The sequence below is a fragment of the Pteropus alecto genome, unplaced genomic scaffold (genome assembly GCF_000325575.1).
Source record: "Pteropus alecto unplaced genomic scaffold, ASM32557v1 scaffold44, whole genome shotgun sequence".
Lineage (NCBI taxonomy): Eukaryota > Metazoa > Chordata > Mammalia > Chiroptera > Pteropodidae > Pteropus > Pteropus alecto.
Genome location: NW_006436812.1, coordinates 9,071,452 through 9,087,708, shown reverse-complemented (window position 1 = coordinate 9,087,708; position 16,257 = coordinate 9,071,452). Strand labels below are relative to the sequence as shown.

At 51.6% G+C, this 16,257-nt stretch overlaps 2 protein-coding genes across 3 annotated transcripts in view; one reads left to right on the top strand and one right to left on the bottom strand.

Moving 5' to 3' along the window:
* Window positions 1-716: 716 nt before the first annotated feature.
* Window positions 717-12,391, bottom strand: RNF40 (ring finger protein 40). The gene is made up of 20 exons (XM_006914141.3): window positions 12,261-12,391; window positions 11,953-12,154; window positions 11,371-11,538; window positions 11,095-11,236; window positions 10,370-10,576; window positions 9,689-9,810; window positions 9,419-9,565; window positions 9,254-9,328; window positions 8,368-8,487; window positions 8,091-8,270; window positions 7,778-7,913; window positions 6,793-6,914; window positions 6,277-6,704; window positions 6,085-6,202; window positions 5,814-5,963; window positions 5,423-5,635; window positions 5,218-5,343; window positions 4,205-4,345; window positions 3,993-4,094; window positions 717-1,910 (listed from the first exon to the last, which is right to left on the bottom strand). The coding sequence occupies exons 2-20, from the start codon at window positions 12,082-12,084 to the stop codon at window positions 1,734-1,736; spliced, it is 3,006 nt and encodes a 1,001-aa protein (XP_006914203.1). The 5' UTR covers window positions 12,085-12,154; window positions 12,261-12,391; the 3' UTR covers window positions 717-1,733.
* Window positions 12,392-12,521: 130 nt separating this feature from the next.
* CCDC189 (coiled-coil domain containing 189) overlaps window positions 12,522-16,257 on the top strand; it is a 3,895-nt gene continuing 159 nt past the window's right edge. The window contains exons 1-9 of one of the 2 annotated variants that reach the window (XM_006914140.3): window positions 12,522-13,027; window positions 13,324-13,355; window positions 13,909-13,974; window positions 14,142-14,311; window positions 14,857-14,927; window positions 15,113-15,229; window positions 15,322-15,391; window positions 15,465-15,554; window positions 16,176-16,257. The exon at window positions 16,176-16,257 is cut by the window's right edge and continues 151 nt beyond it. In XM_006914140.3, coding sequence (XP_006914202.1) covers window positions 12,824-13,027; window positions 13,324-13,355; window positions 13,909-13,974; window positions 14,142-14,311; window positions 14,857-14,927; window positions 15,113-15,229; window positions 15,322-15,391; window positions 15,465-15,554; window positions 16,176-16,257 — 902 coding nt within the window. In that variant the 5' untranslated portion in view covers window positions 12,522-12,823. Of the gene's footprint in view, window positions 13,028-13,323; window positions 13,356-13,908; window positions 13,975-14,141; window positions 14,312-14,856; window positions 14,928-15,011; window positions 15,230-15,321; window positions 15,392-15,464; window positions 15,555-16,175 lie in introns of both variants that reach the window. The other variant, XM_025048213.1, reaches the window with a different exon arrangement.

Sequence of the window (16,257 nt, the reverse complement as noted above, 5' to 3'; positions counted from 1 at the left end):
CGAATGTGCGACTGCTGCCATGGACCCGCCACCAGCTCCAGCACAAAACCGGGACCGTTCCGGTCCCATTGCGAGCCCCAGTGGAGTCTCAGTGGCGGCTCTCACGCAGGACCCGACACCGCGCTGAATCTGGAAACGGCTGTTCACACTTGAAACATGGTTCCTGATGGAACACGGCCAGCGGCTGGTGTAAGCTGCAATGAAGGTGGTCACCCGCTGAGGTGTCTCAATCTGTCCGCCTGAGGGGTAGGGACGGGTAAAGCTGTTGGGGAGGGGATAGCCCGCGGATTGGGTCCACGCCAAACTCTGAGCTGCACAACCGGGAAACTGACATTCCCCCTCCGAGGATCTCGTCGCCAGGTACCAATAAGGGACTACATTTCCCAGGATGCAGCTCGAAGCTTCCCAGCAGCCAATGACTGCCGGGAACGTGGCGAACGAAGGGACTTGATCGCCTCAGCTCTTTCCGGTGGGAGGGATGGCTGGCTGGCTCCAAGCGCCCACGATGTTTTCTCCCTGCAGGCACGCTCCTCCCCAGTACGGAACTCCTGACAGCCGTTAGATCTAAAAGTGTTACTAAATGTTGGGGGTGGACATGCGGGGTCTCATTTGCACAGGCGCTCCAAGTTCACACGCCAGCCAGGGAAGGCTTGGGGCAGATATAGCAGCTAAACCAGGGACCACGTTTAGGGCAGGAAACCTGGCTACTCGAACCATAGGCTGAGGACTGGCCGTTTATTCATAACATACAGCCTATACAAGACATCTCTAGAGCAGGGTCTGAATGGGCCCTTGCACCTATCAGTGGCTCCACCTTCCAGGCCCAGCCTGCTGCCTTCACAGCCCAGAGTTTGCTTGGGCAGGTAGCACAGGAAGCATCATGTGTACAGGCTCAGTCACAGGGTTAGATGAAACTCTTCTACTGGAATGATCGGAAGTTGGCCCAGCAGCTACTCTGTCCCTTCCCCTCCTGGGAAGTTCTGCTTCCAATGAAGTTAAGGCCACCAGGATGAAAGCAAGGTCAGGGGGCCCATTGGATCTTGGGAAGCATGGTGGGGTAAGTGAGCTTGAGAAAGTAGAGATTGGGAAGGCCTGATTAGAATAGAAACTGATGCTCTTGATTCAGCACTCTCAACAGGACAAGGTGACTGTAGCAACCACTGAGCTTCCCAGAGGAAGAGAATAGTGCCCCACCCTGCCTTGATAAGGGGTATCTCCTTCAGCCCTTATCACAAGAGCCAGACCAAAGAGCTCACAGAACTCCACAGGACAGAAGCCCTGCCCAGGCCCAGGGTGAGGGGAGGGGTGCAGGATGTAAAGAAAGTCTCCCTGGGCTCGAGGGCCCAGTCTCAGAGCAACGGGCTGGCCCATCTCTGATCCTCACTTGTGGGTATATTAAGTAGGTACTGAGTCCCCTCTTTCGTAAGAGGTCACAGCCTGGGAAAATACCCCCCTTAGAGCTAGGATGGGCCCGTGGAGATAGTTGGAAAAGAGCTGGGGTCAGCTTCCAGGGAGCCCAGTTAGATGCTCTGGACCCCTGAGGTGTCTCATAGCAGACCTTCCTGCAGGGCAGGTGCCCCCTGGGCCGCAGCTGTGACTGTGGGGGAAAGGTAGAATGGAGCTTGGCTGACCTCACTCCCACTAGTGTGCGCTGGGGCCTACAAACCAACTAGGTGCAGAGGGACTGGGCCCACAGGGTCCACGGATGTTCCAAAGTCCCCTGAGTTACGGGTTCAGCTGATGTAGACACGGTGGAAGTCGTGAGCACCAAAGGCTGAGTTGCACTTGGGACACTTCCTCTGGCGGGCCTCATAGCGGCCCCGCACACACTCGAAGCAGAAAACGTGGAAGCACTTGGTAAGGACTGCATCCTTCTTGCGGGTGTTACAGCAGGGGCAGGTCAACCGCGCCTGGGCCAGGCAAAGGCATCAGCTCGGGAACAATCATGATGGTACCCAGACCCCACGCTAACAGCAGGAGGTGGTCCAGGCTAAGCCACCACACAGCAGACTTCGTCTAACTATTACCATAACCCTGGAAGGTAGGGATGAGCACCCTCCACATGAGAAAACAGACTCAGAGGCTGGTCTCAAAACTACAAAGTAGTCTGGATTCTAACCTGGGCGAGGGTAGCCAGTGGTCATGTGTTCCCTCTCACCCCCAACAACTCACAGGCTTAGCCTAGGCATCTCTGCCCCAGTGCTTCATCACTTTCCCCTCTGGCCTTCTCTGGAGAAACCCTAATCCTGGTTTAAGCCCACCGTCTACTGTACCTGCTACAGTCACAACTGGGCGTTGCAGTGCCACTAGAAATATGCTGTCTCTACTCTTAAATGGGTCCATCTCTGGTGCTGCCCACAGATCCTTCTGTGGGTCCCTGAAGGTTTCATAAATCTCTCTATGGAGATTACACTCATCTCTCCTATGCCGAAACCTGCCACCAGGTCACACCTCAAACTCTAGACAAGAATTCCCTCAATTCTGCATTCCCCAACACACCTCTCCTCTGCTTGACATCTCATCCAGCCTGCCGCCCCTTCTTCCCTAGCTCTCAGGACCCTACCAATCAGCATTTGACAGGCTCTAAAGTCTGTCTTTTCTTCAGAAATCCTGCCCTTTCCCATGGCTATCTCTGGCCACCTCTGCCTCTTCAAGACCAAACTGCTTCAAAAGGTTTATTATTTATTGACCTACCCTCTGCCCTCTCTTTGCTCCAGTTAGTGAGTGTGTAGGTGATCTAACCTCCACCTCCACCCCCGCCCAATAACCATTCCCACCAAGACTGCCAAATCTAAGCGACATCTCTCATCACCCACTTCATATCTTCTTGACAGTTCTGACTCAGCTCATCCCTGCCTCCTTGAAATTCTTCCCCCATCAACTCCCTCTGCATCACTTTCCTTCCTCCCAAACCACCGGCTTCTCTGTCTTGGCCCATCATTTAAGCTTTGAGGTTCCTGAGGGAGAATGACCTCTGTCCCTTTCCATACCACAGACCCTTGCTTCCACCTCTGTCTCTGCTAACAATCCTGCAAGCCCCTTCTTCAGACCAGCTCTTTTGCTTTGAGTGCCTTCCCAGACAGCCACCCTTGTTCTCAACATCCTTGAACACTGTCCTCCAATCCCTACTCCTCCACAGTCTTCCTAATCTCACTATCACTTGTCATCCACCCAGCTTCTTAAATCAAGAACCCAGGAGTTCTCCCTGGTACCTCCCTCTCCCTCCATACATTCAATCCATCCCTGAGTCTAAGCACTTCTATCTCCTAAACTCCTCTACTTGTCTGTCATACCTTGGATGAGCTCAGTATCAGGTTCTACCTCAATGACTGCAATAGCTTAAATTTCTTTGTCTCTGGTCTTTACCTGCTCTAGCTCACATCTAACAGCAAATCAGATCATGTCACTCTCTGGTTTAAAACTCTTTCACATCTCTATACTACCTACAGTATCTCAACCTGGCTACCGCACCCTTCAGAATGTGACACTGCCCAACACCCTTAAGCCTGCCACTCAACACAAAACCCATGTTCTGTCCTCCAGCGACAATGTCCAGCTCTGTCTTCCAGCACACTTCTCTCAACTAGGGGCCTCACCTCTGCCTCCCCCTTTTCCAGAATCCTCTTGTCCCATTCCTCAAAGCTAACTGACTCATTCTTCATGTTTCCTTTGGATGACATTTCCCCTCTGGCCTCTGCCATCACATTGCCCATCATTCTGATGGGAGACTTACTTGGCTGTCTCCTCCAACACACTGCCAGTTTCAAGAGATCTGAGACTAGGTCTAGTTCCCAGCCCTTCCACACCTAGCCAGGCACTCTTGCCTGGAACGCAGTATGTGCGATACTTGGTCAGTTGTCTGATTCTCCACAATGGGTTCTGCCCACTTTTTGCTACCCTATCTTATTTCTAGGGTCCCCAGATTGCCCACTATAGCTCTCGCCAACCTCCCCCTCCAAGATTCCTAGGTTGATGGGGACCAACAACCCCACCTTGTACTCCTTGATTTCCTCCTGGAGGATTTCGTCGGCATCTGCATAAACCTCTACCTTCCTCTGCTTCTCTAGCTTGCGCCGCAGCCGTGAGATGTCCTCCTGAAGCAGTAGAGGGGCTACGTTAAGTGCAAGGGTCCTCATTCTGACTCACCCACCTCCCCAGGCCTCACCAGTGACCCTGGACCACCCTGCCCCCACCATGCACACACCTGAGCCCTCTTGAGGTTGAAGCTCTCTTTCTCTCGAGCAGCCCGGCTCTCTGCCAGGCAAGGCTGGATCTCTCGCAGCCGTGTCTGCACGTGCTCCAGCTGTACCTTCAGATCTTCGGCCAGCTGGGCCGCTTCCACAGCCTGAGGTAGATAAGATAAGGAGAAAGGGGAATCATTCTCCTGAGCCTAGGGAGAGCCATGGTCCATGGATGCTTATATAAAACATTCCAATGATTCTTGCTCTTGGGATCAAGTCCAATATCTTCATAAGCTGGTGCTGCCTCCTGACGTCTGGACCCTCACCTCCTCTTTTACCATAGTCTAACACTTTCAGTTCCCCACCTGCATAATGCTCTCTTCCGTCTTTGAGCTTTCACAGGGATCTTCCCTCTACTATCACCTCCCCCAACATATACTGTTTTCCTGCAGCTCTCTCTGGCTTCAGCTCAAATGTTACTTCCTATTTTCTTTCACAGCACCTTAGTTTCCTTCGTGAATCTTACTGTGATCGGTAATAGCATTATTTTATCTTGAGATTATTGGCTTGCTTACCTGTCCCTCAAGACTAGATACTCTTGATTCCAATAGGACGCTCTTGTTCCCATAGTCTCCCCCAGCACTTAGTGCGGGGCCTGATATATACAACAATGACATGTACGATACTGCTTAATGAATTAAACAGGAGAAAAAGCCCAGTAAAAGAAAGACAAAAATCAATGTCAATCTTAAGCCTTTAGCACCACCTAGACGTTTCTAAGGTTTAATATAACTATGTGACAAGAAACACCACCCCTATTTTACAGCTAACCAATGCAGTGGTTAGGATGTGGGTCCTGCAACCAAAGAGACTCAGGCCCAAAAACCGTCAAAGGATTATTCTGTGACTAAAATCTGACCAAGTACGGAAATTCCTTAGCACAGGGTCTGAAACATAGTAAACGTTCAAGATGTTGAGCCAGACTTCAGCTGTGAGCCAATGTCCTAGGCTGCTTTCCCCTCAGGTCTGGCCTCACCTTCCTCTTATTGAGCTCCAGGGCCTGGCTGCGCAACGTCAGCTCCTTCTCCACACCCCCAAGGCTGCCCTGCAGGGCCCGCTCTTTCTCCTCCAGCTTCTGCACTGTCAGCAGCTGGGCATCCACCTGAGAAGAGTGGCAGGGATTCAGGGCTGGGGAGCACTTGCCTCTCCAGCACCACCCTATAAGACCTGGGTGGCCATACCTGGGACTTGAGGCCAAGAACCTGCTCGCCCAGCTCATCCTTCTCCTCCCGCAGCAGCTTGTGAATCTGGTTGGCCTTGATCCGCTCTGACATCAGCTTAAAGTTGGCATCGTCCTTTTCCCTTAACTGTTGTAGCAACCGCCCATTCTGTTCCTGCATGTCCTCAAAAGCCTGACCTGTCACATCCATCTCCGAGAGCAAGGCCTCCTCCTCCTGCAGTGGGCAGGGACAAGGAAGAATGTGGTAGATGAATAGGATGACTATGGGGAAACCACAGGAAAACATGGCTGAGCAAAAAACCACACAGTGGAACCAGGACATGTGCCAGAAGCACCTAACAGGGGTTTAAGAGGATCCCAACATTCAGAAGAGGACCATAAGTGGCTCGCACCTGCTTGGTGGCACCCAACTTGCGCTGCAGGTGTTCTATTTGCTCCTCTGCCTGCCGAATGCGCCGCAGGGCATCCTCATCCGCGATCTTCTTGCTCTCCCTTCGATCCCTCTCTTCCAAGTCTCGGATGCGACTCCGTAGCTCATCAACCTACAGCCACCAAAAGGAGGGAGCTAGCCTGTCACGGCTTCCTACTGACCTAGGTCTCTGCTCTGGTCAGAACCTCCTGGGGCAGCTTCTTGCATGCCCCACTGGCCCTACCTGCCCTCACCTCGGCCTTGGCCTTGCGTTCAGCTGCCATGAGCTGCACCTTATCCCGCTGTTCCTTGGGCGCTGACTTGTACATGTCCAGCAACAGCTTCATCTCCTTCTGGCTTTCCTGGGCTTTCCTAGGGGAGGAAGGCTTGATGAGTAGGGCTGGAGACCACTTGGCAGGGGGGAGGAGATGAGAACAGTGACTCACTTGAGCTCTGCCCGAAGACCTTTGAGGAGTTCTGACTCCTTTCTCTTGGCCTCTTCCACCTTAGCCTTCTCCCGATCAGCCCTCGAGAGGGCTGAGGCTATAGGTGGGGGTCCCAGGGCAGGCCCTTCCCGCTCCCGAAGTTCTCGCTTGGGCCTGGCCTCAGGTTCTCGGCCCCGGGAGGAGGGGCCCTGGGACCCAGGAGTTAGGGCCTGGGCATCTTCCTCAGAGGGGACCAGTTCCTCCTTCTTCACAGAGGAGGTAGTTATGATGGCACTAGGCACTGAAGCCATCTCCTTTCTGCCATCGGGGACAATGACAGGGCCTGGCCCACCCTCTTCTTTCCCTGGGGCTGGGGCACTGAGGCCAGAGTCATCTGGGTGGCCCAGGTTAGGGATGGAGTGAGTAGAGCCACTGGCCTGGGCCCGGAGCTGCAAAGAATAGGAGAAAACAGGGCTGAGGTGACACAGTACTCACCGGGGTCTAGCCAAGGCTCCTCCTATACAGCCCCCTCCTCACCTTGCCAATCTCAGCCTGCACTTCCCGCAGTTTCCGCTTGTATCGCTGGGCATCACCCTTTAGCTGGTGGTTGTGATTTTGGAGGCTGCTGATGAGGTGGCGCATCTCACGGTTGATGGGCCCTAGGGGAAGGTTGGGAACTAAAGTCAGACTGGCCCCTGGGTTAGGGGCCTGACCTCTCAGTAGGAGAAGAGGCAGAGCCAGAGCCATTAGTCCCATTATAAAGAGAAAAACTGAGGGAGCCCTTAGATAAAATGTGATCTTATCAAATAATGTAGAACTGAAGGAAATTCACCTCCAAGTAACTTGAAATAACACTATGTGTTATTTCTGCTAATGTACATTTTAATACTTCCAAATTTCTTTCAAAGAAACACATAACTGTAACATTCACAAAGTAAATTAGTCTTTTAGATTCTTCTTAAACAAACGTCACTTTCTTGGTTATACATTTCTCTAGCTTCCCCATCCAAAACTGAACACCCTTTTTCCTAACACTTCCTATCTTCTCTCTCTGCTTTATTTTCTTGGTATATTTATCACTACCTAACATGCATGTTCAATTTTTTCTTCTCTATTGCCTGTCTTCTCCCACTACAATATTGCTCCACGCTAGCGAGAATTCTTTGTGTTTTGTTTGCTGGTATAATCCCAAAGCCTAGAATAGAGGCTGCCTCATAGGTGGTATTCAATAAATCTTTGTAAAATGAATATCTGAGAGAGACACCAGAAGGCCAGAGAACCACAGATGGGGCACGGGGCTGACAGCTCACGTTCTGACTAAGCCTGCTGCATTATCTACCTCAACTGGTTGTGGCTCTCACTATGCCTTTGAGCCAGGTGGTGTGGTACCTGTTTTCCACAGGGAGATGAGGCTCTGTGAAAGGAAAGGGCTAAACTTCTTGTATCTGGACAAGCAGGAGCCCCACACCAGGGCACAGTAATCCCAGATAAGGCCCCACCTCCACTTCATCTCACCACATACCCGCCTGCTCGTTGGCCGCCAGATTCTGTTCAAACTCGATGCGCAGCATTTCGTACTCCTTGCGTACCTGGGCCAGCGTGTCCTCCAGCTGGATAACCTCTGTGCGCAGCTTCTTCTGTAGCCCAAGCTCATCGCTCTGTGGGTTGAGGCACTGAAGTTCCACACTATCCCTCAGCCCCGTGGCAAGCCCCCCACCTCAGGCCTCAGTGGCTTAAGAATTTATTCTCAAGGGATCCCTGACTTTGACCCAGGAACGCCTTGACCCTAAGGATCTGATCCTTACCCGCAGCCCCCACCCATTCCAGGGCTGTACCTCCATATGCTCTATGTGTCTCAGGTGGGAGTTCTTGGTGGCCAGCAGCAGACCCCGGGCCTCATCCAACTGGGTCTTCACTTGTAGAGACTCATTGTAGAGCAGTGAGAACTGGGCCTGCAGCATTCGGTACTCCCCTGTTTCTCGTACCACTTCCTCAGGAAGGCTCCGCAGGGCCACCTAAGAGAAGAGATGCTCAGAAGTAATCAGCAAGAGAATTCAGGACTCAGCCCCTACCCTGCAAGCTCGGACTCTCCAAACCCAAAACACAGCTCACCTTGAGGCGCTCATTGGTCCGCACAGCACCCTGAAGTTCAGCCTGTAGCTTCTCCAGCTCTGCCATGCGGCTGTTGGCCAATTCCTGGTTTTCCTCCAACTCTGCATTCAGCATCTCAAACTGCAGAGTGGGAAGGGCTGTGGGAGCCAGGGCCGAGCCAGGCCAGGAGGCATGCTTCCCTCACGTCACCACGAGAAGCCCCACCCAAGCTCCCCTAAGTGTAGCAATGATGTATTCTGAAGCCGTAGGGACAAGCCAGGCCCAAGCACTTTCCTAAGAGTTCCTGGGCAAGTGGGAGAAAATTCAATACTGCATGGTCAGTGCTGGGAACCAAGGCTTATAATCGACAGGGAGTCAGGGAAGCCTTCCTGGAAGCCCTGAAGAGTAAGCTGAAGGAAAAGGAAACGGCATAGTGACCGCAGGGCACCAAGACAATGTGCAACAGCCAAGCAGTGAGAGAACAAAGGCAGGACGAGGAATGAGATACTGATTCAATACACCTGAAGTGAGACACTTCTTCAGCCACCCAAGAATTCCAACTGCCTCCAATATACTTCTATTTATCTCTATTCTATTTTTTTCTTTGTGGTATTTACAACCAACCAAAGTTTTACTTACTACTGATCAGTTGCCTCAACTAGAAACTAAGCTCTATGAAAGCTTTGAGTTTTATCTATTTTATTCTCCAGTATACCTGCTTCCTACCACAGTGCCTAGCACTTAACATTCGGCGATTACTGAATATATTCACATATGAACAAAACAAAGAGCAGCACGCGTGACAGGAAAGGGCCTCAGAGATCACAGTTGGATGTCTGTCTTTAATTCTGTGGGGGTATTTTAAGGATAGAAAATAGGAGAAACTGAAAGAATAATGCCTACTCACCTTCTGCATGCTGAGTGTGATCTGGCCCCCCTGGAAACCTGAGGAGCTCCCAGACACATAGTAGCCAGAGTTGAGCTGTAGAGAGGAGACAGATGAACGTGTAGGGGAGAACTAGGGCCTTAAGTACCCAGCTACAGCTCCATCCAACCCAGCACCCTACCCCACCTGCTCCAAGGCCTCTGCCAGATGCTTATTGAGCTTTTGCTCACGCTTGCGCAGTTTCTCAATGTCCCACTGCAGGTCCTCTACTGTTGTCTCCATCTCTAGTACTTTGGTCTCTGCTGATGTCACTTTATCCTGAAGCTCAGAGTACTGGAGAAATAAAAAAGACAGATGCTTAGATGAAGGGACTTGGCTCCCTAAGATCCTTGGGTGGCCACCTAACCCAAACCCTACCCTGGTTCTAATCCCACCCCCAAAAAATCCAACTCCCACCTCCAACGAGATTCGGTGGTGTTTCTCCTGCAGCTGGGTGGCCAAGTCCTGTAGTCGCCGGTTCTCACGGCCCAGCTCCCGGGTCCGTGCCCGAGCCACCTCACCAGGGGGGTCACTGTCCCCTGAGAAGGCAGAGTTCAGGTAAGAGTCAAGTCCTGGGCAATGGGGATGCGCACTAACTCACTCTGGAGTCTGCTATGTGCCCAGTGGGATCCACCAGCTGTCTTGCAAATTTCTCACGACAAAGCCAGGAGTCTTTATCCCCACTCTACAAAGGAGGAAACCAGCTCAGAGAGGAGAGCCATTTGCCCAGAATGCCTAGGCTAGAATGACAGAATTAATGCTGGGCAAAGCCTCCCTGCCTGCAAAGCCTGGGCACTTGCTATTCTGCCTTGTAGATCAGCAACTGCTACCAAGATTTGTGCAAAGTGCTCCAAAGAGATATCCAGCCAGAAGGAGGTGGCCCCACTAGAATCAACAACTCCTCCTACCCAACTCTTCAGAGTTCAACTTCAGGAATCAAACCTGGAGCCCCCATCTACAATCTAACCCTTCCCCCGAGAACATGGCTGATTTATTCCTTGGGGAATTCTGGCTGCCTTTGGGCTAGGGGCACTGAAGGATATCATAAAGATGCAAACTGGGATGGACACCTCTGGAATCAGGGCACAAAGAACTAACCTCGGCTGTACACTCGCTGACAGAGCTCCTCCACCCGGCGCTGCAGGCGGTCTGAGGCTTCTACAACACGGGATACTGCCGCCTTGGAGAACTCCATACGGTCCTGCAGCTGCAGCTCCACCTCCTCACTACTGCTGGCACCCAGTGCCACCACAAAAGCCAAGGCTGGCTCACTGAGTGGGGGCCGCAGCTTCATTGGCAGGGTCTCTGGGAGGGATGGACAGACCCTCATGAGGATAACAGCAGCAGTTACCACCACTCTGCACCAAGTTCTAGACTAAGCCCTTCAAAACTCTATGGCTCACTGAATGAACACAACCAGTGCCTTTAGTACACTGTTATTCCCGTTTCAAAAGTGAAACAACAAAGATTTGAGGCCACAGAGCCCACATATCATTCCCTCAGGGAAGTCTTCTTTGCCTTTGGTTTATAATCATTTCCCTCTGAAAGCAAGAATAGTACTATTTTTTGCTTATCTATGTCTCCTCCAAGTCTAGATCTCTGCCAAGCACAGTCAATATTACCTTTTTGAATGTGTCAAAACACAAACTGCACTATGAACCAAGTTCTTACCCCCTGCACCTTGCTGCCCAAACATGAAATTGATTTTGTGTGCATGTGTGGGAGGGGAGGCAGGGAATTAAGGGGCCTAATATCAAAGTCTCCTCCTCCGGGACCTTTCCCCAAACTTAAAAGCTCCCCAGATCCTAAGGTTTTGGCCCTACCCCTCAGTTCCGATGTCCCTGGCTCTGAGAGAGGAGTCTCATCACGTGTCGGCCCCTCCTGGATACCAGGCACCTCTGTCCCTGAAGACAGCTCCCCCTGGTTCTCATGGTGTCGGAGAAGAGCTTCCACAGTTTCATCCAGCTGAAGGGAGAAAGTACCAAAAATGTAATGAATCCCTCAGGTGCTTCCCAGTATGATACTCCTTTCCCAGCAGAGAAGTCTGAGGATTGGTAGCTAGATCAAGACCAGATCTTGGAAAGCAGAGGAGCATCCACCTGGGCCCAGTAGCGATTGACAATGAGGAGTGTGGCGTCATCTGTGGCCTGCCGCTTTTCCAGCTTCTCAATTCGTTCTCGGAGTTCATCTTCACAAGCCTGTCGCTGTTCCAACCGCTCTGCTAGTTTCTTGTTCTTAAACTGCAGAACCTTCAGGTCCATCTCCTCCTACCAAGGAAACGAAGGGACCGAGGAGAAAGTCAAACAGGGCCCAAGAAATGAATCAGAGAGAGGAACAGAGGAAAGCAAATGTAATGGGCAGCGAAAAAGAGTATCCCTAGACTAACAGCTAAAGGATTTAAAGAGGCTCAAACAGCCAGGGAAAGCGTCTGTCTTAGCTGTGATCTGCGTCTTAGCTGTGATCTTAGCACTGATCTGCGTCTGCTTCTTTCTAACTCTGAAGTCTCCGACAAGGCACACGCCCTTCAGGAGCCTGTTCTTCTATCTGCAGACGTCGTGTCCTTGGTTTCTTTCAGCAGAGTATTGTGTAAAGTGGATCCTGCTAAACTTAGAGAACTGGGAGTAAGGTTCTGAATGATGTGGGCTGAGAAGTTGTGAGGGCTGGGGCAGGAGCCCACGAACCGTGGAAGAGATGCCCCCAAGACGAATGGGCTCTATAAGGGTGGTTGTGGTCTTCTCTTCGCGGCTCAACTTCTTTTCTGGGGGCCCGGAGCCCCCATCGCCAGCAGTGCGTTTGTTGCCGGGCCCAGACATGGCCGCGGAGGCCAGGAGCAGCGCGGGGATTCCGAGGGACGTCAGGGGGCAGAGGTGGCACTTCTGTCACCTGAAGACAGACAGGAGAGATGTGGACGCGACCGGTGCACCTCAGCCGCAACCATCCCCCGCACATACCTGCTGAATCCCGTAGCCACCTGCCCCGGGTCCCTCACCTGCAGCAGGATCAGCTTGGCGCCGCCATCTTGGACCTCACCGGACATCACTAGGCACAGAGCGCAGGCGCCAGGGGCACTGCCGGATGTGGCGGGACTCCTTCGTTTCCTGTTTCTATTGGTCACACTTTGCCCCGCCTCTCCGTTCCGGTTTGGTTTCTTCCAGAACGCCTCCTTTCTCTTGGTGATTGGCCAGTAGTCAGTTCCCATGGCAACTGACAACCACACGCCCACTCCCCACCCCTAATGACATCGCCTGGCCCCTATTAGCAACTTTGAAGACAGGCACAGGGGCGGGGTTTGCAACTTACTAGGCATGCGCATTCTCTTCTCACTTATTGGCGAGAGTACTACACTTTCTCTTTTTTTCCCGGAGCCTCTTAGCAACGGTCACGGTTGAGACCTAAGGAGACTCCCCCAGCGGATTGGCTGCGCCCGGCCTCTCAGCCGCGTAGGTTGGCTGAAGCGTGGATAGAGAGGGTCAGGCTTTGGAAATTCTGCCTGAGAACCGGTTGTCCCAGAACAGAAGCAGGATAGAGGCCGCAGTACGGAGGAGCGAAGAGATGATCCGCCATAAGTCCAGCCAATTCCAGAGAATGAGAATGCCGTCGGAGCTTGAACAGCCCTGCGAACTGCGGCGGGAACCCGAGGAGGACCTCAGCTCAGTGGATGAATCGGCTACATGTATGAGAACAGGTTTGCGGACCCAGTCGGGGACTGCGGTCTTGGTGGAAGCAGATGAAGATCCTGCAGCCAACTTGTTCCCGGTGAGGGCGGGACAGAGTGGTCCGCTCATGAATTTTTATAAAAGGGCTCCGTCGTTATGTTTACTAACGTTCAAGATGTTTCCTGGGCTGCCTTGGTGAAGAGGCGGGTGTGTGACCCCGGTTGTTAATATGCTGATTAATAGTATAGTACTTAGTTCTGATGAAGCCCAACCCGCCGGCGTTCCTCGTTCATAGTCCTTAAGATGAGAAGGCAAGTTAGCGAGTTCTCAGACCCGCTGGAGATTTGCGACGGGACAGGGACTAGGGCCCTGGTCCATTCCGCTTTCTCTCCACAGCCTCCGCTGCCCCAGCCCCGGATCTGCATGTGGTGAGTGTGAAGAGTCTTGGGGGAAAGTTACACTTCACCCTTGCCATTACTCCTTTAGTGCCTCCCTAACTGTCCTGTCAAAGAGCCAGGGCATCCCTACTTTGTAAATGAGACTGAGGCAGAGATGCAGTTACCCAAGGTGACTAGAAGCCAGCTCTCCTGCCTCCCCAGTCCAAAGAGAGAATGTGGGAAGGGTGCCAAAGACTGAAGATGTAAAAGGAATATCACAGCTGCTGTGGAGCATTGTACAAACTGGGACACTGAGGCCCATGAGGGGACTTACCAAAGGTCAGACATCAAGGGAGTGACAGCAGACAAAAGCTCAAGTTCCCTAACCCTAGGCTTTGTAATGAACAAGAGTTCATTTAGGCCATATCATACCTGATGTTTACAGATAGAAAAAGTGAAGCCCAGAGAAGGACGTAGTTAGTGGAGGGCGCTGAACTTCAATCTCAGGTCTCCCGGTTCCCTGTTAAGTGCCCTAGCCCGAGCCCTGCCATGCGACTAATGCATAAGGGTTACCAACAACTTTTCTCCTCTTTTCCTATGACAGGAAGTACCTGGACATCCATTCCATGCACAGGCTGGAGAAGACAGCCAACGTTGAGGAGATGAGGGAGTATGGGGCGTGGGGAGCAGGGAAGGGAAGAGTTAGCTTGTGAGAAAAGCTGAGGGTGGGCTGGGAAGGCATGAGGAATGCTTGGCTCCAAAGCATGCCCTGTACTAGTGCAGAGTAGTGAAGGGAGGCTCCCGTTGTCACTCACTCCTCCCTCTCTCCTTCCCAAGGGTGCTGGCCGAGCTGTTGGGGCTAGGCTGTCCTGAGCTGAGCCTGCGGGATGCCATCACCCTGGATCTCTTCTCCCATGCACTCATCTTTTGCCGTCAGCAGGGCTTCTCACTGGAGCAGACATCAGCGGCTTGTGCCCTGCTTCAAGATCTTCACAAGGCCTGTGTTGGTGAGAGGAGGAGGCTAATGGAAGGTTTGAGCCCAAGGGAGGAGGAGGCTGGATAGCACGAGTGACTGTGAGAAGTAGAAGTAAGGGTTCTGTCCTGTCACTATGAGCAGTATTGATACACACAAGTTATTTCATCTATAGAAAGCATACACCACTAATTTTATGAGACTGTTCTGAGAAGTATATGTAACATATGTAAACATATGCAGTGCTCAATAAAATAACTCATGCTTTTCCTCCTTTATTCTCAGAACTGGTTTTCTTCAGAATGTTTACAAAAGATGAAATTATGTATTTCTTGGTTTACTGTATGTCATTTACACTAGAGTATAAGCCTCTTACGGGCAAGATTATATCTTTCTTGTTTAGTGCCCCAAACAGTCATAGTGGGTACTCAATATTTGTTGAGTGAATTAATGAAAAAAAGCCAATACTTAAACCTAGATCTGGCCACTTCTAAAGCTCATGCTCAGTAAGTAGCTATTGAGTGAAATGAATGATTATCAGAGAGGTGACTCACTGTCACATCTTGCTTTTCCTCCCAGCAACCCCCTTGGGCAACGTGGAGGAATGTTACCGCTACTTCACCAGTGTTCTTTTTTGCCATGGAGTCAGGGTCAGTTCCCCTGAACTAGATCTTCACTCTCCCCGAGATTAAGGCTAGTCCAGTCACACTCATCACCCTCATCTTCCTCTGAAGGCCACAGGGGGACCTCCCTTCCCCTGGACTGCCGGACACTTGGAGAAAAGGCCAGGGCTTCAGGAGGTGGTCAGTCTTCTTACTCCCAATCACTCCTACAGCGGCCCCCCTTTAGTATCGACCTCTTTAAGGAGGAACAGCTGCTGGCTCTGGCAGATTATGTGGTCAACACCTATTTCCGCCACTTCAAGCTCTACAAATATGTCTTCACACCCCAGGTACTGCACCATGGGCTATGAGACCACCTTTCATCTCCCTCATTCCCTCAATGCAGGTGCCCTCCTTTCAGCTGCCGTCTTCCTCTTCCCAGGTACGGCTGGATCTATCTTTGACTTATATGGGGCTACAGCAACGCAAGCTCTGGCCAGAGGATGAGACAGGTAAGGGAGAAAGCCAGGGCTGGGGCTGGGCCTGGGCCTGGGGCTGAAGTTTCTTCTTGCTTCTGGCTTGCAGAGAAAGAAGGCAGCAAGGAGGTGGAGGAGCAGGCAGTCACACCACAGGAAGAGGAACTGGAAATAGAGGTCGAGCCAGAACAAGAGCCAAGTGAGGACTTGGAGGGGTCAGGGTCCCCAGTGACTTTAGGCAGGTGTAAATTGAAGGGTTTAGATCACATCAAGATGTCAGACTTCTTGTTTCAGTCATGGTGTCCTTTCTCCAAAGGATTCCTTATGTAGAAGTCCAAGATGACAAACAGATAAAAGCAGAGCTGCTCAACATGAGGCAAGAACTCCAGAAAAGGATGATTATAAAACAGTAATAGGATGATTCTATGACAATAATAGCTAGCACATATTTGGCAATACTATGTGCCAGGCAAACTTTAAGTATTTTACATATATTAACCCATTTAATCCTCCCTCAATCCTAGATGCTAGCTGCTATCACTATCCATTTCTTACACAAGAGGAAACTAAGGCATGGAAAGGTTAAATCACCAGCCTAAGGTCACAGAGTTACTACGTAGCAATCCAGAAAGTCTGGCATAGCCATTCTGCCCACCTCTCTTTCACAGAAGGGCTGGCTGACATTTCCTGAACTGAAGCAACACTGTCACCTGTGTAGTCCCAAGGGGTGCCTTGGAAATTATATTTGCTCAGCTAGGGGCAATTCTTCAGCCCCAGGCAGCATCTCTCTTGACCTGCCCTTTCTTTCCTGCCCCTGCAGGCCAGGTCTCCATCCTTCGAGCCTATATCAAGACCCAGCTGAACAAGGAGCTGGGGCAGCTCCAACAGCTGGTGGAGGAGCG